At 36.7% G+C, this 26,348-nt stretch overlaps 1 protein-coding gene across 1 annotated transcript in view; it reads left to right on the forward strand.

Moving 5' to 3' along the window:
- The window catches only part of LOC120526806 (E3 ubiquitin-protein ligase TRIM9), an 81,831-nt gene extending 56,378 nt beyond the window's left edge, over positions 1–25,453 (forward strand). Inside the window, exons 6-10 of the mRNA XM_039749948.1 lie at positions 3,474–3,625; positions 11,795–11,933; positions 18,521–18,824; positions 24,201–24,363; positions 25,252–25,453. Of these exons, the coding sequence (XP_039605882.1) occupies positions 3,474–3,625; positions 11,795–11,933; positions 18,521–18,824; positions 24,201–24,363; positions 25,252–25,293 (800 nt within the window). The 3' untranslated portion in view covers positions 25,294–25,453. The remainder of the gene's footprint in view (positions 1–3,473; positions 3,626–11,794; positions 11,934–18,520; positions 18,825–24,200; positions 24,364–25,251) is intronic.
- Positions 25,454–26,348: the final 895 nt, after the last annotated feature.

Here is a 26,348-nt window from a genome sequence, read left to right on the forward strand (position 1 = left end):
CAAAAACATTAACAAAGTTAAACTGAATCCCTACTTACCCTTACTTCACTGGAGCTGTCCTCTTCAGCCAGATGACGTGGCTAATATGCAATTGTTGTCCATTAAGAATAATCTAACATACTGTTGCTTAACATGTCCATGATCTATTTAAACTCCCCAGCTACATCAACTCTGGACTCACTTGTGTACCCTGTAAACCCTTTGACTTTGCTTAACAAATCACATGATAAGTAAGGTGGATTCCACATGACACCTTTAAGTCGTATGTGTTGTAGCTTCCACACAGTATTGCTTGCTGGCATCTCAAGCAAGTACCACACTTTCATCTATAATGTCAATTTAAACTAGGCCTTCCCCTGGACAACTGTTTTGCCATTAGGTTTGTGATTTGCAGGACAGTGCTGGCAGTATGTGCTGCACTATTGCAGATGGAAGGATGTCCACAGGCCTTATTTTTTAACTTAAGGTAACATCCTTTTTCTGGGATTCCACCTTTAATGACTAAGACTGTTGCAACCTACCTGCAGAACACTTTTCACATTACACCAGGCGGAGGCTTTCTCTCACTCGTGTGAAACTGTGGCCATATGGTTTCTGTGGCATTAATTCAGCCTTTTGTCTTTTACCACATTGGACAAAACTTTAAGTTAGCATAAGACCATCATTAAATCATACTAGAGAAATATGACAGACAAATATGTGATCATCCTATTTATAAATGTAAATATTTTGCTTATATAATTCAAAATTAATATTTGTACATGTAGTTTTAATACCTGTGCCTCTAGGAAGTCAAAACTCTTAGCTGCCTTTTTAGTTCAATTCTAGTGTTTGCCATTTTTTTCTTCTTTAAATAGATTCTCTATTTATATCCCTTATATCACATTTCCTGCCACCCACAACTGTTTCAGTAACACCAAGATGTCGTGCTTCATTGCTGATCACACTCTTAGTCAGCTGGCAGATTTTTCTCACTGCTGATATAGGCTACTAAGCAGCTGAGCCATGAAAGACAGGGCTTAACCTGTCTCTGTCACTGTGAAAGCTTGTGCAACAGCTTGAGGAGTCTCAAGCACTTCCTGGAAGTTTCTAGGAATTGTGGATCCTGTAAATATGCTGTCCATCACATCAAGATAAATAATGAAATACATACTGTAGATGAACAGTGGTAATCTTCAGACAGACATACAGATAGATAAATGCACTATATAATAGATAGATAGATAGATATGAAAGGCACTAGATAGATAAATGCACTATATAATAGATAGAGAGATCGATAGATAGATAGATATTGTATTGTTTGAAAGTTGAATCCATTGACCACACATCTTTATTGCAGAGATTGTGCACAGTACTGTGCGAGATCACAAGAATGACTGACTCATTCTGTCGCTAAGTGTAGTCTGCTAGAGCCCAATGATCTAATAAATTATTCATGGTTTTAAAACTTTTTTAAAAAAGCCTGTAGACTCAGTTTATGTAGAGGACTATGGATGACAGTTATCTGTAATGAAGTATACTGTAGTTGGGTCTATCAAACATGTTAGAAAATAAGGCAACAAATACCCACATAAACAAAAATATCAAGAGACACTGACTTTCAAATAATGTTGTTTCACATATTTAGCTTTTTTTATTTATTTTTTTTACTATTTTGTACTTTGGTAGATAGCTGTCTGAAAAGCTTTTTTACACATTCAAATGAATAGCGATTTCCACCCTTCATGGACGTTTCCCCATCATACGTTTCCAGCTTTTATATTTAGATTGCAAATGAACAATTCCCAGAAAACTGTAGACTTTTCAATATTTGATTGTTGTTTAGGTCCTCGTCATCTCTGTATTTCACAACACTGTTTCAGTTTTTTTTCTATGTTGAAGGCATCAAGTAGGTCTTTGAACTACATCTCTCTCTATATATATAAAATCCAACGTCTGTCTGTCTGTCTTTTCACGAGTGAACTAATTAACGGATTTAGATCGGGTTTTCTTTTAGAATTTGCTTGAACATTCCGGTTGATTCTGTGACTTCTCTCATCACTCTAAATATTATAATCCGGTTGATAATCCGACTGAGAGGCTGCGGGCCGAGGGGAGGGGGCAGGGCCCTGGTGATTGGCAGAGTTATCATGGCCATGTGCTTTTCTCCCCACGCAGAGGACGCTCTCCAGTCACAGCTGAACACGATCAGATACAGTGGCAACGTTTGACGTTGCAGCGTACCAACCTTGCCCAGAATTAATTTTTTTTTTAAAATTGATCTTTAAAGTGTGTCCTGTTTCATTGCTACGTAGGCAGAGCCGTGGGGGACAGCTAATAGATTTATATTTCCAAGGTACTGTAGATGCACATCCTGGATTTATGCTCATGGAGTACTGAGTGTCGGATATTTAAGTGTTGAGCATGAGGTCATGCTAGTAAATCAAGAAGCCAACTGGTTTGATAACCTGCTAATAATATTCCTTTTTTAAATTGTCTTTTAATTTTTGTTATAATTTCAGTGACACCAGTTTTAGTGACCACTATCTTTGCAGTTTTGCAAAGATTAAAAGTACTTGTATGCATAAGTGCTAACGTTTTGTATTTCAGGTTTGCTTGGATGTTGGTATAATGCTGCTTTGTTGCTAGGCATGTGATGCACATCACCTTCATGTTCTAAAGGATGGTTGCACACATTAAACAGCATGGGAACTTTTTTTTTTAAAATGAAAGAAAGACTTGGCAAAAAACATTAGATTCTTTTGGTTTAAAATGTTCTGATTATGACTCTGGTTTGGATAGTAACTTTGAAGTTAGCAAACTCACTTCAAAGTTGATTTTTTGTGGTGTTTTCACTGACATCCCTACTTATTTTTTGTGTCTGGACTTTAATGGAAAGCTTCTGGAGGTCTTGACAACTGTCAGTGAATCAACTACAGACCCTTGACGTAAACAGAGAGAAGGGTAGAGTCTGGGACATATACAGTTGATCTATAGCCACACAAACTGAGCCAAGTAATCAATAACCCAACTCACCCCTATTGGTGTTAACTTATTTCCCAGCAGTAATAGATGTATAATCATCACTTAATGTAGTTGTCTGCCCTGTCCAGATGGAGTAATCTCTGCGTAGCAGCCAGATGATGGTGTCATCCACCTCAATGTGTCCCTGAAAGGCAAAACTGCAGGAGGTCTGAGGGTCAGAGGTTTTTGAACAGAAGGCTTTCCAGGAATTCCATGACCTGACAATATAACTGTGATTATCTCAAACTCAGTCAAAGTGACAAACCTAAATATTTGTGTTGAATACACTCTGGTTATCTATACAGGTATATCAACATGTTATATAATGCACTCTTGTTTAGTAATATAATGCATACAGAATACAGACAGATGTTTTAAAACCATTTTTTGTATTTTATCATAGGCAATCAAAGTCAGATGAGACAACTTTTTAAAATGCATAACTATAAAATATAAACTGTGTTCAGACCCCTTTACAGTTCCTCCTGCACCTGTGCTACAGCTTGAAGAGTGTTGTACCCGCAACAACAGCGCCACACTTGCTTGGAAAATTCCTGCCTTTTCGCAGTCTGATGGCTTCATTTTGGAACTCGATGATGGGAATGGTGGACAATACAGGGTGATTACTTTTTTTTTTTTTTCTTGAAATGCAATTGGTTTGTTTTTTACAAAAAAATAGATTTGTCAACATGCCACAAACTCTGTCATGCTATGTTCTGTTATCAGATTTTCACTGCTACAAGAAGGAAATCAGTCAGTGCAGAAGTGATCCATAAGCAGGAACCATATGTTATGGGATATTTGAAAAGTGACCCCAAAAAGAGAAATAATAATAATAATTCATCACATTTATATAGCGCTTTTCTCTGAGGAGATTGTTCCTCCCCCACACTATGCAACTCTTCAATTCCACCCAGGGGAGTAAATGCTAACATTAATTTTATTTTTATTTTTTTCATTTTTAATTCAATATTGTTTCTTTGTATCAGTATACTGCTGCTGGATTATGTGAATTTCCCCTTGGGATTAATAAAATATCTATCTATCTATCTATCTATCTATCTATCTATCTATCTATCTATCTATCTATCTATCTATCTATCTATCTATCTATCTATCTATCTATCTATCTATCTATCTATCTATCTATCCATACTCAAAGCACTATCCACATAGGGAGGAACCGGGAAGCGAACCCACAATCTTCCACAGTCTCCTTACTGCAATTCACTATATTAAATGAAAATATACTGGGACCTAAAATAAACCTGGAATTAGATAATCAGATCACTTCTGAGACACATCCCTGCCTTCTCAGTGACAGGAAATCAGGTGGAAATTTACAGCATTAAAACTTTTCAGGCATTTTATTATAAAAGTAGAAATTTGGGTGGCAGCAGATAAATGCTTATAAAATGTAATATTTGTAAATGTGTATAGTGTCTCTTGGATGACAACACTATTTAAACACCACCTGAATGACATTTTGTAACAGGGGAAACTTGAAAACTGTACAAATCATGGTGAAAATAAATGAAAGGTAGAAGAGGTATACCACTGCTGCAGATGTACTGTTCAGTAAAGAAAAGAGTTTAACACAAACGTGCGTAAATTAAAGGAGGAAAATCCATTTATTTAGTAAAAGCAAGGAAAAATTTGTTTTTGAAATATACATAGCTGAACCTTTCAGCCATTTTAAAAGGGATCACAAGTTACTTCTGATATCTAGACTTTTTCTAAATTTAATATTAATATTTAATTTTCATATTAAAGAATGTTTAATATAATTAAGGAATAATATTTAAACAAATTAATTACAAAGGTTATTTTAGTTCTATTTTATAAAATGCATTTTTAATTCATTAGTATTGTAGTTTCACTTGTCAACTCATTTTCAGTTTATGAAGTTTTAACCATTTCCGTTTTTCCAGTTTTTATTACTGGTGAGTTAACTCAATTAGTTTTCATTCTGAGAGAATAATTTCATGCCTAAGAATCTTTAGGCAAACTTTTGATGTCTATTAGAAAAGTTTAAAATTGATATCATCATTATTTTTATTCATCACAATGCCATTTTGAAATTAGATTATTACATTTTGTGTTAGGGTTGCTACAAGCAACATTGTAATACTAGGTGTGTGTCAATCAGAAATTGCATTTGATTACATCATTGGCACGATGGTATAAAGAGCTTACATTTGCTTATTTGGCTGACAACTTTTATCCATGGCAACTTGCAAAATTTATGATACATTTGGTTAAATTTCTTTCGATTTTCCAAGTCAAGCATAAGTGACTTGTTCACGGTCACACAGTGTAAGCAGCCAGATTTGAACCCACAACCTTAGCATTTGAAGTTCACACTGTCTACACAATCACAGCTAACTGGACTTATCTACTGTCCAGTTTTGTGGATATTTTAAGAATATGAAAGTGTGTCTCTCATTGTCATTTATTTTTGGCTATGACCTTTCTGTTTTGTTTTCAGACAACAAATTTGCTTTGATTAGACTAAAATGGGGTTTCTTAAACTTTTTTTTTTTCACAACCCAATCTTTCCCCTTGGAGAATCAATGCTGACAGTTATAGTGGAGCAATGTTGACTGCTTAAACATCCCATTTCAAGAAACTTCAAAAACTGTATATGACCCATTTCCATTACATACAGTGGCGAGTAATGACATTGTGACAACCTGTGACCAATTTTAGGTTGTGACCCATAATTTTAGAACCTGAGGACTAAAATATCCTAATAGATTTTTCAGTTTCAATTCCTGGTCTTTCTGCATTTTAGTCTGCGTACCTTTTTGCTTCAGTCATCTATTGAGTTATTTTTCAAACATGTATTGACTACACTTGTATTGTAGTAATGTCCATCTGTTACAGAAGCAGACTGTAAACTTTTTTTCAGAATCTTACAAAGGCAAGTAATTCACACAACCTTCTAGTATATACTCATGTATAAGTCGGGTCTTGAAACCCAAAAAATTGATCATAAAATCAGACCCCGACTTATATGCCCATTCAAAAATGCAACACTTAATTTTTTCTTCTTGCCTCCTCCAATCTCACATCAGTTTCTCAGATGCTTCAAATTTTGTTGCAGCAGCGCAGTTACCAATTTCTTTCGCCACTTCAACGACTTTTAATTTAAAACCAGCTTAATATTTTCTTCTGATCGAACACTCCATCATTCATAAGGGATGCTCTTACGATAAATGTGTATGAGGGTGTGAGATACAAAAAATGTAAAACAGTGCAAACGTCACTTCGGAATAGTTTGGGTATTACCGCGTGGTCACGTAGGCACAATACATAGAAAAAAAGGCAGTGTGCTTCGTGGTTAGCATATCATAACCTCTTGGACCAATAGCATGAGTTTTCCACATTGAACTTATACCAACATTATAAAATACTAGAAATTATACGGTAAAATAAAGTCACGACTTATCCGTGGGAGAACTTATCCACAAGTATATACGGTATTCCTGATTCGATAAATTGAGGTGAACAAACTGAGGTGAACATGTAGCCCAGTGGTTCTCAACCTGGGACGGCCCCAAGGGGCTGGTAACAAAAATGGGGGGCGCGAAGATGTGAAAAAAAGAAAACAAGAATCAAAAATATGAAAAGAACATCTGTTGAAACCAAAACAAATTAACTTAAACTACATTCTGATACTAGAACAATAAATATAGAGTTAGATAAATGTCGATAAAAGTTAAGTAGGTATAATAAAATGAAAACTGTTATGAAAACTCGGGTCACAAATACTTAAAAGTTGAGAAACGCTGATGTAGCCCGTTATCTTAACTTCTTTGATAGGTTTATGTTTTTTCAGTATGTCACAGACCTCTTTATAGGCGACTTTGTGAAAGCAGGTTAAGTGTATTTTTAAATTCTTTAGATCTTTTCTCTTTAATTGAGCCCTACAAACCCAGTTACCATTACTGATTACACACTTCCTCTAAGTGCCATATACTAAGTGCTCCTAGACAACACTCCACCAGGAAAAATCAATTGTTTGCAGCCTGTCCACATATAAAAACATGTTTTTTCTAGACAGTTGACATATGTTACACTCACACACAGTAGTACGTAGCCAGTTTGTGGAAAAAGAGGAACCATGAACAGTAATGTTTGCTCTAATTGCTGGGTTGGCATGGACAAAACTATTTTTTACAAGCAAAAATTTTCAGTTACATTACCCTGTAAACACTTCTTACTATAATAGAATATAATTGTCCATTGTTAAGATTTTTTGCATTATGAAACACATTTGAAAATGTATTTATTAAAGTACCATGTTTATTTAAATATTCAAGCACAAGCAATATACTCTATGTATTTATTAATGTATTAATTGATTCATTTGATAGATACGAGTATACTGTATGTTGCCCAGGGGTGAAGATTAATATACACAAGCAGCTTAACCTTTTTTTAAAAGAACACTGATGTAGAAAAATAAAAATCATTCAAAGATTATTTCAAATTGCTACAAATCACAACTCTGTATTGGCATTAATGTATAAGACTTTCTTACCTCATCACATTTTGGGAATGATTACTGGCCAGAAACATATTCCATTTTTAACAAGTAATGTTTTCCATCCATCCATTCATTTATAATTGAATCAGCCTAATCCACCAGAGTCCAACCTGATAGCATCAGGTGCATGGCAGAAATCAAACCCAGACACATACGTTCTCAAAAATATACAAAATAATAAAAGAGATTCAGAAAAATAAATAAAATTCCTCACTACCAATCAAAGGCATTTAGCCATCTTTAAAAAAGCAAGCAACAGAGTGCAAAGATAAGAAAATGTTGAAACTTACTGTAAAAAGAGTCTGATGAGTGGAGCTGAGATGATCTCTATGTCTTAATCCATCGAGCCCCACAGTCCACGTTAATTAGCACACCAGTGTGTGTAGCATTTATGTTTGTACATTGTATTTTTATAATTGGTTTTAAAATTTTTCTTGTTTCTTACAAATTTGAAACATAAAGATTTGTATTTATTTTTGTTTTTGAATATCAGTTTTGTTTAAGCTTTGTTAATTTTAATTATTTATTTTTCATTATCACACCACCATTTTGTTTTACTAGCATGTGCCACCATTTTTGGTGTCATTGTTGTAATGCGGTAACTCGTTGCCAGGGGGTGTGCTCCCAATGGTCCCCACAGTATAAAGACCACCGTCGCAGGACCTCTCATTGTCCAGGATTGAGGATAGTTCAAAATGTGTTTGAGGGTTTGTGTTAGAAATAGAATGTAAGGCTATGACTTTCGCTTAATTTTAAATTTGGATTAGCATTAAGGCTTAGAGTGCACAGTCATGTGGCAGAACATTTAAAGAGAGCAGCATTTCCTCCTAAGTTTTACTCAAACTAGTTGTGAACAAAACTGTGATTTATTTTCAAAATCTGATTGTTACAGATTTGTCCAACTCGAATGAGGACTTCATTTGTCTAAATCTGCCAGCTCTGTGGTGCCTGTCTGATGTACATCTTAATTTCAGATTAAATATCAGGGTTTTTTTTTTCAAATCAGGGTTATTTGTTCAAATACTTAGTCATTGAGCTTTGGTCCACCATGCTTCACAAACCAAACATACTTCAAAGCAAATATATTTTCTCCCTTTGTGGATTTCTAGCTACAAATGTGCAAACCGTAACACAGGCCTTTGGACAAAAAGCCCATCAGTGTATTAAAGGATGGGAATCCTCGGCTATTTGAGACGCTCACAGTTATGACAACCAGTTCTTCCTTAATAATAAAAAAGTCTTTACAACCAACACCCTCTGAACCCTACCTTATTAATCCACCTTCCCTTGCCCCCCCCCCGTATGCTATATATTGCCTTTGATACCTATATGTCTGATCATTTTTCCTCTTTTGATGACACCTGGCAGGTTGTCAAAAGCTTAGGAATAAAACACTATTTTAAGATACGTGACTCATTTTCTCCCTTTGTGGATTTCTAGCTACAAATATGCAAACCGTATCACAGACCTTCACTTCTCTCTCTCACCTGTTTCTAAATATATATACTGTATGTATATATAATATATAAATTATTTAATTATTATTGCCTGGGTGTAATGTCAGCCAGCGCCGACAATAGGGCCGCAATGTGCAATGAACAAAGGCAACATAAATAAAGTGAATGATGATTTATAGTGAGAGATTTATGCTGTTATTTAATTAACATATTCCCATGTAATGAAATTAATGAAATGACATTTTGCAATTGCTAATTTTTGGAGAAATTGTATTTATTGAAGAAGAATGCAAGAATAAAGAAAAAATATAAAATTAAGAGGAGTTTTTAAGTGCCTTTTACCTTATTCTACAAGTCTACTCTTTTCAATGTGAAGAAATACATTTTCTCATTTTTGCAAAATTGATTCTTAACCAGCTTCTGTGTGAACCCCAGTGTTCTTCAAGATGTACTGTAATTTACAGTAACAGCTGGGATCTACCAGACTAGTTTCTGACTTAATTTTAAATACTTCTTTAATCTCACATCTTAATTTTAGATTCCTTAGCATCAAAGGATTGAACTCTTCATATACTTACTTGTAGCTCACATCCCACAATTAAATATTATTTTGTAATAAACAATTTACTCAGTTTTATTTCTTTCACCGGCTCATAGACTTATTCCAATGAGTTATTAACAATAGACCACAATTTCTTCTATATTTATTAACACAAGAAAAACTGGCAGTTGAATGTCCATCTCCCATTCACAATTAATCTGTCTTAGTCTAACTCAGGGCTGCAATGTATCTGTCTTGACAACACTGAGCGCAAGGTGGGAACCCACCCTGGATGGGGTGCCAGTCCATCACATGGCAGACTCATCTATAAACGTATTCTCTTATACTAAGTTGATTTAAAGTTGTCAGTTATCCTAAAGGACACATCTTTGATATGCGGAAAGAAAACCGGAGCACCGCAGGAATATGCAGCCAAAATGAAAACAGGGTCGCTAGTGTACAATGGTCTGTGATTTGCTACAAACTGGAAAAAGAACGTTATTATGCTCTTATGAAAGGCAACCAAAAATAAACACAATTCAACTGCTTTTGGTTTATATGACCTTAAGACTTCTGGAATGGTGAAGAAAAATATGAATACAACTGTTGCACAGCATGGTTCTAGGACATCATCAAATGTTTCATGAGAATAAGGGCATTTTAAATTTTAGGTGAGTGGAATGTACTTTTGGAAGCCTTATAAAGAATTTAAACAATGACACCTTGGATCCAACCTCACCACTGCTATTTATAGTCAGAGGCACTGAGACTCCAGAATGGTGAAGAAGCCAGTGGAATTACACACGCTTAACTAGCCATTGAAATGAAATTGTGCCCAGAATCCTCTGTGTTTTCTTTGCTCTGTACACCACTCAATTCTAATTGCCATCCATCTATGAATAACCACATGGTCCACCAGTCACTTAAGTTCTGGTACCACAGTATCTATTAATACAGGGGCACTTTTACCAACTCTGCCCATTATATAATAGAAATATATTCCAACCTTCTTTAACTTATTCAGTATTCCACTTATAAAAGTCACCAGGTATCCATTTCTTTAAAGATCTTTATATTGACAAAAAGAATGCATCTTTTGAACTTTATGTTATTAATGCAATTTCCTAATGGCATATTCTTTTTTCTATATAATAGAAATTTTGTGAAAAATCTTATTATTACTCTTCTTCTTTCCCCACTTCTGTGTGGGGTTGACGTGCCTGATCAACTTTCCTCATACACTCCTGCTCCTCATCGCCAGTCAAGCCCTTTTCCTTCTTTTTCTTTATTCATCTACCTTCACTTTGGCCTGCCTTACCTTCTCTTCCCCTATACTTCCATTTCCATCAATCTTTTCCTCATAATATGCCTAAAAACTCTGGTTTTGATGAAAATATAGATAGCTATTCTAAGATTTATCAATATATTCATCCATAGAAGATTACAGGGGATGATGGGAAAAAGATCTTCCTGTGAGAATTTTAGAGGGAATGATAGAAAAGAGATCTTTCTGTCAAAATTTCAGATAAGGAAGAAATCTGTCTATTCAGAAAATACATTCTTCCTCAATTTATGCAAAGCAAGTTATAATTCAGCTAGAAAGTGTACATTGGGCTCCTGTAGCTCATTTAAAGCTGCCTTTCATTCTGTCTGGGGTGAGATCTGCATTGTGAGCCTTTTAAACAGGTGCCCTCCTTATTAGGTTATATAGTTTGGGAGTGAACTGATATTTGGAGAAACACACGAGGTGACAGTATTATCAAACAGAAACTCTCTTGTGGTTTTTGTACTAAATTGATTGTATGAAGATTTATCCACCTCTCATAACTTAATGGGAAAGCAATGTTTTACACTGTATTACTTTACATCTTGCCTGAACAAGGGGCCTGAGTTGCCTCGAAAGCTTGCATATTGTAATCTTTTTAGTTAGCCAATAAAAGGTGTCATTTTGCTTGGCTTTTCTCTAATGCGAGTCACAGAAGGAAGTTACGCATTTCTTTTTAGCTTGATGCATTATAGCTGATCTTGTGTGTCTGTTTCAGTTTTTAGGAACACAATGGTTGTACCACTGTACTGCACATGTGAATGTTTGACAGAATTATGACTTACCACATGTGTCATGTTCACTTAATTAAAATAAAATTCAAAAAAGAATTGAAATATTTTAGGAAACTCTCATGAGCTGCACTCAATACTAAACAGACTGTGTGTGAGGTAACTTTTGTTCTTTTCATTTAGGAAGTATATGTTGGCAAGGAGACACTTTGTACAGTTGATGGGCTCCACTTCAACAGCTCATACAATGCACGAGTCAAAGCTTACAATTCTGCAGGTGTGGGTCCTTACAGTAAGACAGTGATCTTGAAGACATCTGATGGTAAGTGCTCCATCTACTAAGCTAACCTTGAATAAGACAGAATATGTAGTGTATATGCATACAGTGTGTGTACATTGTAAGGAAGTTTGATGGATGGAAGGATAATGGAAGTCCCTAAGAAACATTGGGGTGTCACCTGGGCCACCCAGAACAGAAACAGACAGTGGCACAACAGAAAACAGGCTTCTTACATGCCTTCTTTGCCAGCTAGACCCTGCTTTGCATAGGGCTCATCTGAGCGAGTCAATCAGAGGGAGTTCCGACCTATGGTGGCCATCGCTGTACTTAGACACCCTCTTCTGGGAACATCTCTGATTTATAGCATCCAAGTCTGAAGGGGCAGGGCTCCTGCGACACTATGGGTGGAGTTTAGGTGCCCTCATGGGGCTTTCCTCAGTGCTATAGAAACAAAAACAGAAGAGACAGCAACTGTGTGAACTGAGTCTAGAAGTTGATCTTCAGACACCCATGTGTGATGAGAGCTATGGATTTTGCAGGGATGAGAAAGTTGAGACTGTTGCCAGAACAGAAAACTAAAGTGAGCATTTTATTGAACTAAACATTTACTGCAAAAAATAAACATTTAATATTCTACATTTTTCACTCTATTGCTTCAAAATGACAAGGTTGTTTTATATTTTTTAACATTTAAGGAGTAAGGAAACAACAATCACAATAGTTGCCTCACATCCAGTGATCCATTTTAATTAATTATTACATCACTGGACAAATAAGGAGCAAGTAAAAAACTCAAAGCCTTAGGCTTCCTCTGAGGTGGTGCACCCCTCTCAAAACCTGAGGTAGAACCTAGCAAGACAGAAACTTACACACAAAATAGAGACATTGAGTCACTAACGTTCCACCACTCAAAAAACAACGATGGAGTATGTGTTAAGAATTTATATGCAAGGTCCAAATTTCACCTTGAGTGGCAGCCGTTCCTGTCAAAGATCTTATATTTTCTAGGTTTTTGATGTGCACTGCTCATTAGTGCAGTTGACATGAATCAGGATGGAGCAAAATGCAGGGAAGATGTACTATTGGAGTATATGAGTGTATGCAGAGCTCTAGAGAGTACAATACAATAGTTATTGGGTCACGGTGGACAAGGTAGGTGCCAGCAATCAAGTTCAAGTTAAATTTATTGTCATGTGTACAGAGTACATTGAAATTCTTACTTGCATGCTGGAACTCTATGACGTCTCTCTAGCACCTATGACAGGACACAGTTTTGTGTCCATTCACACTTACACAGAGTCAATTTAAAGTGTCTGTTAACTTCACATGCGTGTCTTTGAGATGTGGAGGTATGTGGGAGAAAGCCCTTCATAGGGAAAGTGTGCAGACTCCAAATAGACATCAACCACTGTTAGATTTGTACTCATCTTTGTGCAGTTTGAAGCCAGCAGTGCTGCAGGACATTTGCTTTACTGTTCTTTGATTTCAGCTTTGAATTCCTATGGAGGCTGCACTGTTTTGTTTCCAATGATACATTTTGACTGGGGACACTGATTTGTTCCTGTGTTTAGAAGAGGTGCATTTGGATTAGCTTCTGAATTCGGAGAGAGTTAACTGTCTCAGTTTTATTAACCTCTTGGCTTGTGGTAATTGTTGCACTGTGAGCCAAGATGAAGTGTGAATATAAAACAGATTAATTTATATATTAAAGAGGCTGTACAGTATGTTTCACAAAATAAAATTAGCCTAGTAACTAATACAGTGTATGTATTTGCCAGATACTTTATGTAGTAGGATCTAATATTATATTGGCCATACTTTTTTCTAATGGGACACATCATTTAGTGTTTATTGAATTGCCAGAGTTTAAAAGTCATCTGTCTATGCCATTTTCCCTAAAGGGTTTTTTAGATACATGACTTATAAAATTTCCATATAATCCAATCACTTTCAATAGTACTGTTAGAAATGAAGGTCATTAAATATTACTGCATAAAATGTCAAACAAGTAAAAAAAAAGTCAAAGACTTATAATTATACTTGACTCTAGCCTAGGCTGGAGTATTCCAGTCATGAAAGGAAGTTGAAATTTTCATCATAGTTTTTTTATTTCACGTTTCTTGAGATTTTTGGAACCTCCTCATAATTCTGCAGAAAAGAAAATATTTTGACTGTCTGGATATCTGTATCCTCAGTAACTCTCAATCCAGGCAGGCTTGCTCAAATCTAACTTAGTCAGGCTGATTGTGTATGCTTTTCAATTTTTTCACATAAAACACATGACATACATGCCATACATAATGATATACATTCATCTGGTAAATTAAAGACGCAAAGAGTATCACCTGTAAAATGAAGCAAACAAAGAAATAAAGGTTGGGATCCCACAGGATGCCCTATTTAATTGTCATGTAAAAGAAAGAAAAGAAAGTCTAATTGTGCTAAACAAACAATCAGCTTAATTCTGTCTTTGAAAAAAGTCTTCAGAGGCTTGGAACTGACATCTGATAGATAGATAGATAGATAGATAGATAGATAGATAGATAGATAGATAGATAGATAGATAGATAGATAGATAGATAGATAGATAGATAGATAGATAGATAGATAGATAGATAGAACTTTGTTTGTTCCCTGCCTTTGGCTTTTTACAGAAGCTCTTTAAATAAATAAATAAATACACACACACTTTATTCTGAACACACACAGGAATGACTATGAAGCAAAAAAATTAAAAAGAAAGAAAAGTTCTGACTTGGCTGTCACAGTTCCAGTGAAGCATTATGTAATCGTATTGTTGTTGCTGTAAAGGAGCCCCAGTAGCATCTCTTCTCACACTGTGTTACTGTATATAGTGGCGTGACTGGAAGGAGTGCGGCTTCAGATGCAAAGGAACTGACCTGATTGGTCCTCAAGGATTTTCTCCTTGTCTATTCGAAGGAGACAGACAGAACAAGTTATTGGTAATGTCACACTTAGTTCCTTACCCGTATTTGCCCAGCACAAACTTATGAAATGCTCTGTACACCTACATGTCTGACACATCGTTACGCAAAAAGAAAATATTTCATTATTTTGCCTTTAGAGTGGCACATTGGTGCAGTGGAAGCACTGCTGCTTTGCAGTAAGGAGACCAGCTGTAGTGTCCCAGATCCTTCCAGTTTGGAGTCTGCATGTTCTCCTTGTGTCTGTGTGGGTATCCTCAGGGTTCTGTGGTTTCCTCCCACTGTACAAAGACATGCAGGTTAGGTGGATTGACCCTAGTGTGTGTGCGGGTGTGTGAGAGTGCCAGTAAGAGACGTAGTCTCACAGGTGTGGAATGTGAAGCAACCAGTGTTAGGATCACAGCTGTCCCTCAACCCTGTTTATGTTATCTTTTATAATTTAGTTTTCCCTTCTTATTGTTGTCTTGTGTACATTTTGTAAATGTATAACCCCAGTTCCAAAAAAGTTGGGACAGTATGTAAAATATAAACAAAAACAGAATGCATAAACTCATATTTTATTCACAATAGAACTTAGAAAACATATCAAATGTTTAAACTGAGAAAATGTACCATTTTAAGAAAAAAATAAGGTAATTTTGAATTTGATGGCAGCAACACATCTCAAAAAAGATGGGACTGGGCCACGTTTACCACTGTGCAGCATCCCCTCTTCTTTTAACTGCAGTCAATAAACATCTGGGAACTGGGGAGACCAGTTGCTGGACTTTGGGAGAGGAATATTATCCCATTCTAGCCTAATATGTGATTCTAGCTGGGTCATCTTTATCATATTTTTGTTTCATGATGCCCTAGATGTTTTCAACTGGTGAAAAGTTTTGGACTGTAGGCAGGTCAATTCAGCATCTGGAAAATCTTGTACTATGAAGCCGTGCTGTTGTAATAGATGCAGTATGTGGTTTAGCATTGTTGTGGTGAAATATGCAAGATCTTGATAAAGATGTCATCTGGATGGGAGCACATGTTGCTCTAAAACCTGTAAACCTTTCAGCACTGATGGTGCCTTTCCTGATGTGCAAGCTGCCAATTCCATAGGCACTAATACACCCCATCAGAGATGTAGGCTTTTGAAGTAAATTCTGATAACAAGCCGATAGTCCGGAGGATGCGGCATCCACGTTTTACAAAAATAATTTAAAATTTCGATTTGTCTGACCGCAGAACAGTTTTCCACTTTGCCTCAGTCCATTTTAAATGAGCTTTGACCCAGAGAAGAAGGCCGTGTTTCTGGATCAGGTTCACATATGACTTTTTCTTTGCATGATATGGTCAATGTTGCAAGCACAACACCTTCCACACTGCTTCTGTTTACAAAAGAGTCGGCAGCTATGAATATTAAGTGGTCCTAATGAAAAATGAAATGACTTCAAATCAAGTTAGTCCCAAAAAAACATCTCCAAAAATGTCCACTACCGAAACGACTAGTAATCAAGGGCATACACTTAACTTTATACCATTAAAAGGTTTATTTCCACAAAAACACTTTGAAACAAAAGCAAGCTTAGTAGAGCCCAAAAGGTGAAATGAATTTGCCTAAAACAAAAGGTAAAAAACAAAAACAAAACAAAACTCCAGAGCAAACAAGTTGAAAAGCCAGTAATTCACAAAAGCACATAAAGGCACAAGGAAACTCATCACTCCCAGGCACATTTGAAATGAACCGCTACAAACTGTGGAAGTTCACCTTCTAGATTTTTGGAATGGAGGGCGGTGACTGGCAGATGGCCCTGTGTTTTGGGGGATCACCCACAAAACACATAGAACATAACACAGGCAGCTTATAGGCAAAGTCAGAAACAAAAAATACTGCATATAATCAACATAAGCTACGTTAACATAAATAAATGGCCTACAAAGTAGCAAAAAAAAAAAACATGAAATAAGACATTGAACCCCGGCCAAGGAGAGGAACCCTGGCTGAAACTTGGCAGTAAGCATTTAGGTATGTAACAAATCAAGAAACTGATTTTGATCTTCCTGGTCATATTGTAATGTGTAAAATCATTACACGTTAAATTACATTTTATGTAATTATTACCAGTTGTAGGAAAGCTTATAAATGGCTTTACACTTACAGCCAGAGGTTGGTACTAACGAGTTACATTTACTTGAGTAACGTTTTAAAAAAAAATGTAATTTTAAGAATACTTTTACTGCACCATACTTTTTACTTTTACTTGAGTACATTTGTGAAGAAGAAACGCTACTCTTACTCCGCTACATTGGGCAACACTTGACTCGTTACTTTTTTCCATTTACACATTACACTATATTTTTGCCAGAGAGAAGTCGCCAGTGGATTTACTGCATGACTGTTTCACCAATCAGACGTAGCAACAATAATCACATGACTACGTTTCTTTAATCAGACTTAGCAACAATAATCACATGACTCTGTTTCACCAATCAGATGTCAGCTTCACTGCAAGAACCTTGAGAGCCAACTCCTGCTGAAGCTTAAACATCACTTCACTGAGTGAAAAACAAGCACGTTTTAACCAAACATGTACAGACAGTCAAGGTAAAGTGAACTTCTTGTACGAGCATAAGCTGCCTTGAAAATGTTATTTTCCATCAGCTGTGCTATTTGAAGGGCAAGTGTGTGACAATGCCGGTCCCCTACAGACTCCCTCTTCCCACATGGGAGTCTGCTGAACCCACACCGAGGTCAGCTCTCCTACCTACTTCCTTCGCGCTCACGTTGTTGCACATCGGAAGCCTAGGGAGGGCACCTGCCTTGCTCGCCACATTCCACCCAAATGTTCAGTGGAGCAAACTAGCCCCGAGAGCGCCACAGCTAACGCTGTTTCATGGTGCCCTAGTTCACACTGCTTCCTCCCTCCAGGTGGCCAGATCGTCGTTCTCGAGCCTGCCTTTCATGTCTTTTAACCGCTTTTATTTTCTCCTTTTTTTTTGATTCCCATTTCTTTTTTTGTGCTGACCCGTATATATACACTCCCGTCTCCGTGGGCCTTAATCACATGCCGCAGGAAGCCAATGAACCAATTGAGAATGATAGGTGCGACTCGCTCCAACTACCTCATTAACTCCCCGCGGTCATGCAATTGCGCCCACGGAGAGTGACACGGCTTTATGGATTTGAAACTGGCCTTTTTTTTTTGAAGCTGTGGACCCGCTACACCACAAAGTGAATATACAGTATTATACTGTCAGTGTACTGTATATCTTGTCACTGTAAGTAGTTTGCACTGTTCAAACATACATGTTACCTACTGTAGGTATTGGCTTCAAAAGCTTTGTTGTGAAAAATTAAGATTTGGAACTTTGTGTTATTTGTGCATCTTTATTTTATAAAGATGTTATTTATTTTTACTCATTTTTTGATTTTATTATTTGGAAATAGCAGAATTTGCACATTATTTTATATTTTTGTCTGTCTTATTACAACATTTCTAAAAATAAATAATTTATTATGTTCAAACATTTACTCAGTACTTGAGTAGTCTTTTCACCAAATACTTTTACTCTTGAGTAATTTTTTGGATGACTACTTTTTACTTCTACTTGAGTAATATTATTTTGAAGTAACGCTACTCTTACTTGAGTACAATTTTTGGCTACTCTACCTACCTCTGCTTACAGCATATTGCTTCTCTATTTCAGTGGCATGGTTTACCTTTGATCCCAGTTCAGCTCATCGAGATATTGTTCTTTCTAATGAAAACCAAACTGTGACCTGCAACAGCTATGATGATCGAGTCATATTGGGTACTGCAGCTTTTTCCAAAGGAGTTCACTACTGGGAGCTGACTATTGATCGATATGACAACCACCCCGATCCAGCTTTTGGTGTGGCAAGAATAAATGTTACAAAGGACATGATGCTGGGAAAGGATGACAAAGCCTGGGCCATGTATGTTGACAACAATCGCAGCTGGTTCATGCATAACAATTCTCACACAAATAGGTATGTCATAAGCTTTTTAGGGTTTACTTGAGCTCATTATTGTTTTCATTTAGTGTTTAGTCCCTCATCTTTACTCATCTTTAGTTATAATATATTCATAAACTTTAGTTGTTTTTATTTCAGTTTCTACATTTTAGTCATCTCCATTTTTCCCACAGAATGCCATAGTCGTACTATACAAAATACAGAATCCATCTCACTTATGAAATAAGTAAAGTGATATGAAGGCAGACTATACAATTCTCCCCTTACATGTAATATTCAAGAATCACTGTACATTTTTGGTGGAACTGAGTCTATTAAGTGGTCACCTAATCACTTAGCCGCCCATTTTAATACTCACTCGATCCAGTTTAGGGTTATTTCGGCTTGTGCCTGTCCTGGCTGAACTTAATCAATGCACACAACAACACTTACTCATATACAACTAATCTGGAGTCGCCGGTTATCCCACATCAGTGTCTTCATTTATTTTTACTGAACACATACAAATGAACAACAAGACAAACATTAATAAGCAATGCAGAGAAAAACAAGAATGAGTTCAGCATATTGTGTGGAAGACAGAATTGACAAAAATCTGATGATGTAATGCATAAAAATAATAATCACTTCAATTAAATTTGATAGATTTTGTTGCATAATGAATTTACCATAATCCAAATCTTATAATCCAGAAGACCCAATGGAGGCCCCTCAGTTATTCATATTTTATATTTCTTCCTGTTTAGCCTGTTAAAAGTCAGATATATCTTATATATAAATTCATTTTTGCAAATGTTAACCTTACAATGCAGTTTCTTATGATGGGAAACTGATTTGCTGCTTAATGACCACTACAGCACTGATGAAATTTTAAAACGTTTTTTTATATTTTGATTTTTAAATTGTTATCTATAAAAATTCTATCAAGACGCATTAAGTACCACATTATGTTTAATGAAGGCAACAAACTCCCCTTAAGTTCAACCATTCATTAGTAAACTGTCAATTCTTACAGAACCTATTTAGTTTTATCGCTGTTTTCAGACTATTTATTATATTATTACTTTTTAGCATTTTGATTCCTCATTCTCTTTGTTTTAATTACCATTTTTGTTCACATTAATTTGCTTTTGCATCACAAATATCGTGCCTGCTTCATTTGTTTTGTTTTTCTTTTCATCAGCTGTCATTTTGGAGTTTAAGATCTTCATTCATTTCACTTCTAAAATGTACAACGTATTTATGTTACAAGAAAAAGGTAATTGACCATATGCCATTCAAAGATAATATTGGTGCTGACACAGTGCTCAGTTTATTTAGATTTATTAAGTTAAAGAATTTCATAAAATTCTGCCATATGCTGTACAGGAATGTCATAGAGTGATCTAGGTAAGCATATTTTTTCATGGTATGTATGCTTTAATACAAAAAAAGTTTTGTTTATGAAAAAAATGCTTTTTTTGACTTGTCATGGCTTATATGTATTGCATGGTGAGTTTTTTTTTTTTCAACTTATGTGCAATGGTGCCCCCTGGCACCTCTTTCGTCCTGTTAGGGTCCTAGGGTGACCCTATTCTCACCTTTTATTCTCTTTATATTAAAGACCCTAACAAAATGTCCTAAATCCCATACACTTACCATATTGTCAAGTACTGTAGTTCAGCACTTACCCCTTCTCTTTTATATCCATAATCCCAGGCAAGTAGAGGTTGGGAGCATTCGCTGATAGAACATTGCTGCACCCACCACACCACCTGGATTGGGACCCGAGTGCAGCGGGTGACAGCTGAGCACCACACTGGAACAGTGTGAGGGTTTTTACGGTGGCTGGACTGCCTGTAAATTGGAGGACCTACTTACAGATTAACGTCATATCCAGGACAAAGCAATTGCAGGTTAAGGGACTTGCTCAAGGGCCCATCGGAGTAGAGTCATTTCTGGCATTTACAGGTTTCAAACCAGCAACCTTCCGATTGCCGGTGCAGATCCCTAGCCACCACTCCACCCTATTACAAATAGTGTGCCCAAAAATAATGAGCAGAGTTGAAATGAGTGTTGGTAAAACAATAGTAATATGACTTGAGTAATAATTGGTTCATCTTGCTTAGACTCCCAGGTGGCTCACTCATTAGTCTTTGAGCTGGCCTGGTCCTGAATGCTCCTTGGCCTAGCATGGCTTTTGCCTGGAGTCAGCAATGGCTTGGTGTCCTCCAAGGAAGGGAAGTAGTGGAGAAAGAGAGACAGAGAGATAGAGGCCGCCAAGGACTAATGGAGCATCATGGTACAGAGTAGCTCTACTGTTTCAACAATAAATCCAAATCAGCCACACCTCAGTCCTCCAGTCCATCCTTCATATCAGTTCTTGTTTTGCACAAGACTCCTGGTTGAATACCAGACCATTCCATCCAGGTAGATTTCTCTGTCATGTCAGGTTAGCTGGCCAGTATATGGCCTACCTTGGAGTTGGCTAATAGAATGTTCTGCACAGAGTTATAACAAGCAACCTTGCAAAACCAGTTTCAAGCAGATTGATGAATGCGCCCAACCCCCCTACCACAAATTAATGAGGCTTTTTGTCAAGGGGCATGTCAAATTTGCTGAATGTAGTTTCTGATCTTGTTGCCACACCATTTCAAATTACGTAACTGCAAATTGCAGCCCATGTGACATTTACTGACTGATCATTGATGTTCCTGTGCCGTTCTGATTGCCATTTTTTCTGACATCCAATAGCGTGTTCCCAGGCACTTTACAAAGGGTTAACAGCTGCAGTGAGTTCAACAGCAATCTCTGTCTTTTAATTCTTTTTTCCATTTTGTTATGGTATGTAAAATATGAGACATCAGACAGATGAGCGTCTCATGTGCTTGTGAGGCTCAAAGCAAGCGTGTTCCTTACTTTGTTGCCTCATTCTATGCATTGCACGTCTGGATTAATATTCATTGGTTCATTTGGTTGTCAGCTCTTATGCATACACAGCCAGCCCTCCAACTAATGAGAAAATCAAACCTGTTTGATTTTATCTTAGGCAGACTAATTGGTTTTGGTTGTTAGGCAGGTCACATTAAACGATCGGTCTCACGGAGGAGAGGAGGGGTTAGGAGCATGCGTTGATACAGCACATTGCTGCACCCACCACATGACGAACCAACTCTGGATCCCAGATTGGGACCCCAGTCCAGCCGTGCAATGGGTGACACTAGTTCAGATGGAATGGAACCAGTGTGAGGTTTATTATGGTGGCTGGAGTGCCAATTCTGCCACCACCCCCAGGTTTTTTTCTGCAGGTTGGAGGGCCTACATGCAGGGCTGGATGTTTCACAGGAACATGTTGAAAACTGTCTATGACTGGCTAAGATTATGTATATGAAGGCTATGACTGAAAATGGCTAGAAGACTCGTCTAATGTGACATGGGCTTCATGCCCCCAAAGCAGCACTTAACAAGATGGTTCTTACCAGTAATAGCTGTAAAGGGACAAAAGACCAGAGGAGTCCTTGGAAGATGTTAGGGGATCAGCCAGGCCACCCTGTTTAATTTAAAAGTCCAAAAAACTGAAACAAAATAAGTGCTCATTAGTGCAAGAACAAAATATAAGTGTAAATACTGCCTAAATAGCTGATTTGGCTTCTCTAATGGTGAGGTTCTGTTGAGCAGGGACATCCAGCATGCAGGATCTCCACCTCTAGTCTGACGCCATTCATTATGAGGATGTTAAGACTTACAGTGTGGGAGTATAAGGTGCAGAGTTTCTGGATTGCCTACACTGGGTGGTTTCTGTGCAGAAGAAGAAAGAGATAACATAGTTAGCATAGATGCCTCCTTTCATCCACGAGTTGTATTGCAGGCATCAACAGAGTCTGGTGGTGGATCCTCATGTGCCCATGTGTGACATAGTATTGCTAAAACTTTGGGGAATTCACAATGACTTGAAGAAAGATGTTTCTTTCTTTAAATCAATAAATAATTCTTGAATGACAATTTGCATATTAATCTATATAGCAGCACCCAAGCTGGAGCCGTTTGTTGTCTTCTACCTAATGCTGCTGTAAAATCTCCTCTGTCATGAATTGGATTGAGAAGGGTTGAAAACAGATGGATGGATGAATTCATAGCACAAGTTAAGACTATTTCAGTGGTGGGCAAAAGGCAGACTAAAAGTGTTCCTCCATGGTTTTGTATAAGGTAAAATTTGAAGTGTAACATTGCAGCTTTATTTAGAACATTACAAAAAAGGTAAATTTTAAATTGTTTTATAATCCTTATAAAGCTAATTTTTTTTTTATTAAAAGTTCAAGTTACTTCTTTCAAGGAATTAAACAATGTTGTTCGTTAAAGATGCATTCATTTTGTTCCCTATTGAATTTAAAGATAAGGAGGCTGGGCTGGCTTCATTTTAGCAATTAAATGTAAAAAGGGTGGCTTTCTCAATGAAAACCCACAAATATGTTTGTTTTATTTACATTTGTTTTTCCTTTCATTTTTAACAGGATTCTGCTTTTGAAAAATATTAAACATCCTGTTGATGTGTCAGTGTTAAAATTATCCCCCTCCCCATCCCATTTAGTTTTAATATGATGTTGGATTATTAATTCTGCAGCACTAGATTTTTATTCTGTTATGCAAATATATTTGCAGCCAACAAGGGTTTTAATATTAAATACCCAAAAAGCCAAGCTCTACTAGCATTTCTTGTGGTACACCGTGATTGTATGGGGCACATCTTGCATCTCTGACCCCAGACACAACAGACAAGACCAATGTTCAGGTTCAAAACATCACTTTTTTATTCATGTTGCACAAAACAGGCACTTGTTCACAGACCAGGACCACTAACTCCAGCTCATCTAGTCCAGGTGTGTCCTTGTCTCTACTACTGCACAAAATCCAATCTCTAAGACCAAAGATGGAAGACTTCTTCTAAAGCTGGAGAACAGGGCATTTTGGGAACATCAGAGGTGTACCCCAAAGCACTTTAGGCCACAAAGAGCTCCCTTCAATGGCTGTAGAGGTCTCCTACAGAACTACACATTCCAACTACAATGCCAATGGAGCTCTGCAAAAGTCCAAACCAGAGAAATGCTGGAGGTGTTCTGCCACCCAGAATACTGGGAGAACATATTGCCCTACACTACCCATTCATCACTCTAGTTTCCTGTCCAGGAAGAATACCAGCAACCCTCGGGTCAGGTTTTAAGAGCATCTGCAACAGATTTGGCACTCCTGCCACTGTAAAAAAGCAAACCCCAAAATACATGAAATTTGTTATATTTTATTTTTTGCAGAACATTCTTTTAATATAATAAATTAGCATTGTCATAAAGACTACCTACAATATTTCATGAAGTATGTCAAAAAGGGCTGAATAGGCATATATGAATTCTTTTCCAGGGCAGAGGGTGGCATCTCTAAGGGGGCGAAAGTAGGAATTCTCCTGGACTTCAATAAGCACACACTGACATTCTTCATCAACAAACAGCAGCATGGGCCAGTAGCATTTGAAAATCTTGAAGGAGTGTTTATACCAGCATTAAGCCTTAACCGGAATGTTCAGGTAAGCAGGAAGACTGTGTGAACAATGACATTATTGCTGTTTGAGTTGTAAATAAATTATCAAACTTTCCCAAATTTGTAACATTTTTTAAACATACTGCATAGATGGTCCTTCAAAAATGACAAATCCAAAATGAAATAGAATAAGAAAAATGGCAGTCTACCAAAATGCTTTATTTAATGTTTTTCCTCCTAAATTAGTGCTGTTTTTATTGTGGGTAATCCTTTGCCTCACAACACCAAAGCCAACATGAAGATGGAACTGTAATCCCTGACTCTGTCTACGTTTTGGCTGAAATGAAGAATTATTAGTGATTTTATTACCAGTAATTGTTGCTAAATGCTAAATTCACTTGAAATGCAGTTTTGCAATTGAGAAACTTATTAAAAAGAGACTTGTTTTGGTTTCTGAAGGTTTTTTAAGTGTGGAAAGCAAGGACTATTGCTTTTTTGTTTTGGCAACACCTTGCACTCTTTTTGTGTCCATAAATTCCTCAAAAAACAAATAAAGCGTGAGCTGTGTGTCTTTTGGAAATGCAACATGGCTAACTACGTTTTGGAGTCGCCATACCATTAAGCTTTGCCACTGCAACCTCACTAATCCAATCATGCACGCACCAGAAACATTTTGCACATGGAGATAAAGGTTGCAGATGAGGTGAGCATGTAGTGAGGAAACATGATATTATATATAAAACTAAATACCTTTCTTCCTGTGTCAATGTCATGCATTTCAACAGTTACAAAACCACCATAGTTTTGTGAAATCTTTTGCCTAAATCAGTGGCTCCCTTATAAGTGTAACCTTATGTTTCAGCTTCCGTCCTGATGATTTAATCACAACTGTTTTCATGGAAAACGGCTTTTTCTTCTCTTTTTTTCACAACAGGTGACTCTTCACACAGGCCTGGAGGTACCAAAGAATATTTGATACATTTTATTGGGCTGTCTGAGCTCAACTGTTTACTTCAACTCTGCAGACCTCTCCTCTCATCACCATAGACATGGGCTTCAGGATTTAAACACGACATTTGTCCTGAAAACAATTTGTAAGATATAATGTAAATGGGCAACTTTATTTTCCTGATGCAATTTTTTTTTTCAAAAACTGGTTTCTGAAAACATTAAATGTGAAAAAAAAGAATTTCATCTGTTTGATGAAAATGGGTGTCAGGATTTTTAAGGCCAGCCCAAATTTTAAGTAAATAATCACTATCTAAATGCTGTGAGTCTTTCATAAAATCACATCATTTAATCATAGGAGAAGGCTGTATCACCAAAAAATGAATGGAGAAATTCTAATTTAACAGCACTGCTGTCCTCAGCTGTACACAAAAGCTAATATGCATGTAGCACAGGCGTATGTTTTGGTGTTGGATATAGTGAATTGAAACTGTGCATGGATGGTTCTTATTTGATGAAAGAAAAGCGTAATATGGCATATTATATATATATATATATATATATATATATATATATATATATATATATATATATATATATATATATATATATATATGCTATGATTAGATCCCCAAAAACTTTTCGTTAGTTAATATTGAAGACAAGTTGTTAAGTTTTTACACATTTTTACTCTGCTACTATTGAGAATATTTGGAAACAACCACATTACGCAGGCCAAAATTGCTATTTGTAAGTTGTGTTGAATCTTGAAAGCCTGAAATCAGTGGTGTGAGTTAGGTCAACTTGGTCTAATGTCTGATATTTTAAAAAAATTATATATAACGGAGATATCACATATCTGTTATCTGTCAACTTGTACACCAACAGAAATCTGTTGATTTTTTTATTAGCACCTTGCATATGGGGAAGGCGGTGCAAAAAAAGGAATTGTTTATGAGAGACAACAGAAAACCAAGTGAAGGTTACATTCAGCTCTTAGAATGTACAAGAGATGTTCACCTCCGGTTTTAACTTCCAGTTTCTAACTAGTGTAGCTGGGACACAACGCAATAGGTAGCAGTT

The sequence above is a fragment of the Polypterus senegalus genome, chromosome 3 (assembly GCF_016835505.1).
Source record: "Polypterus senegalus isolate Bchr_013 chromosome 3, ASM1683550v1, whole genome shotgun sequence".
In the NCBI taxonomy this organism is placed as follows: Eukaryota; Metazoa; Chordata; class Cladistia; order Polypteriformes; family Polypteridae; genus Polypterus; species Polypterus senegalus.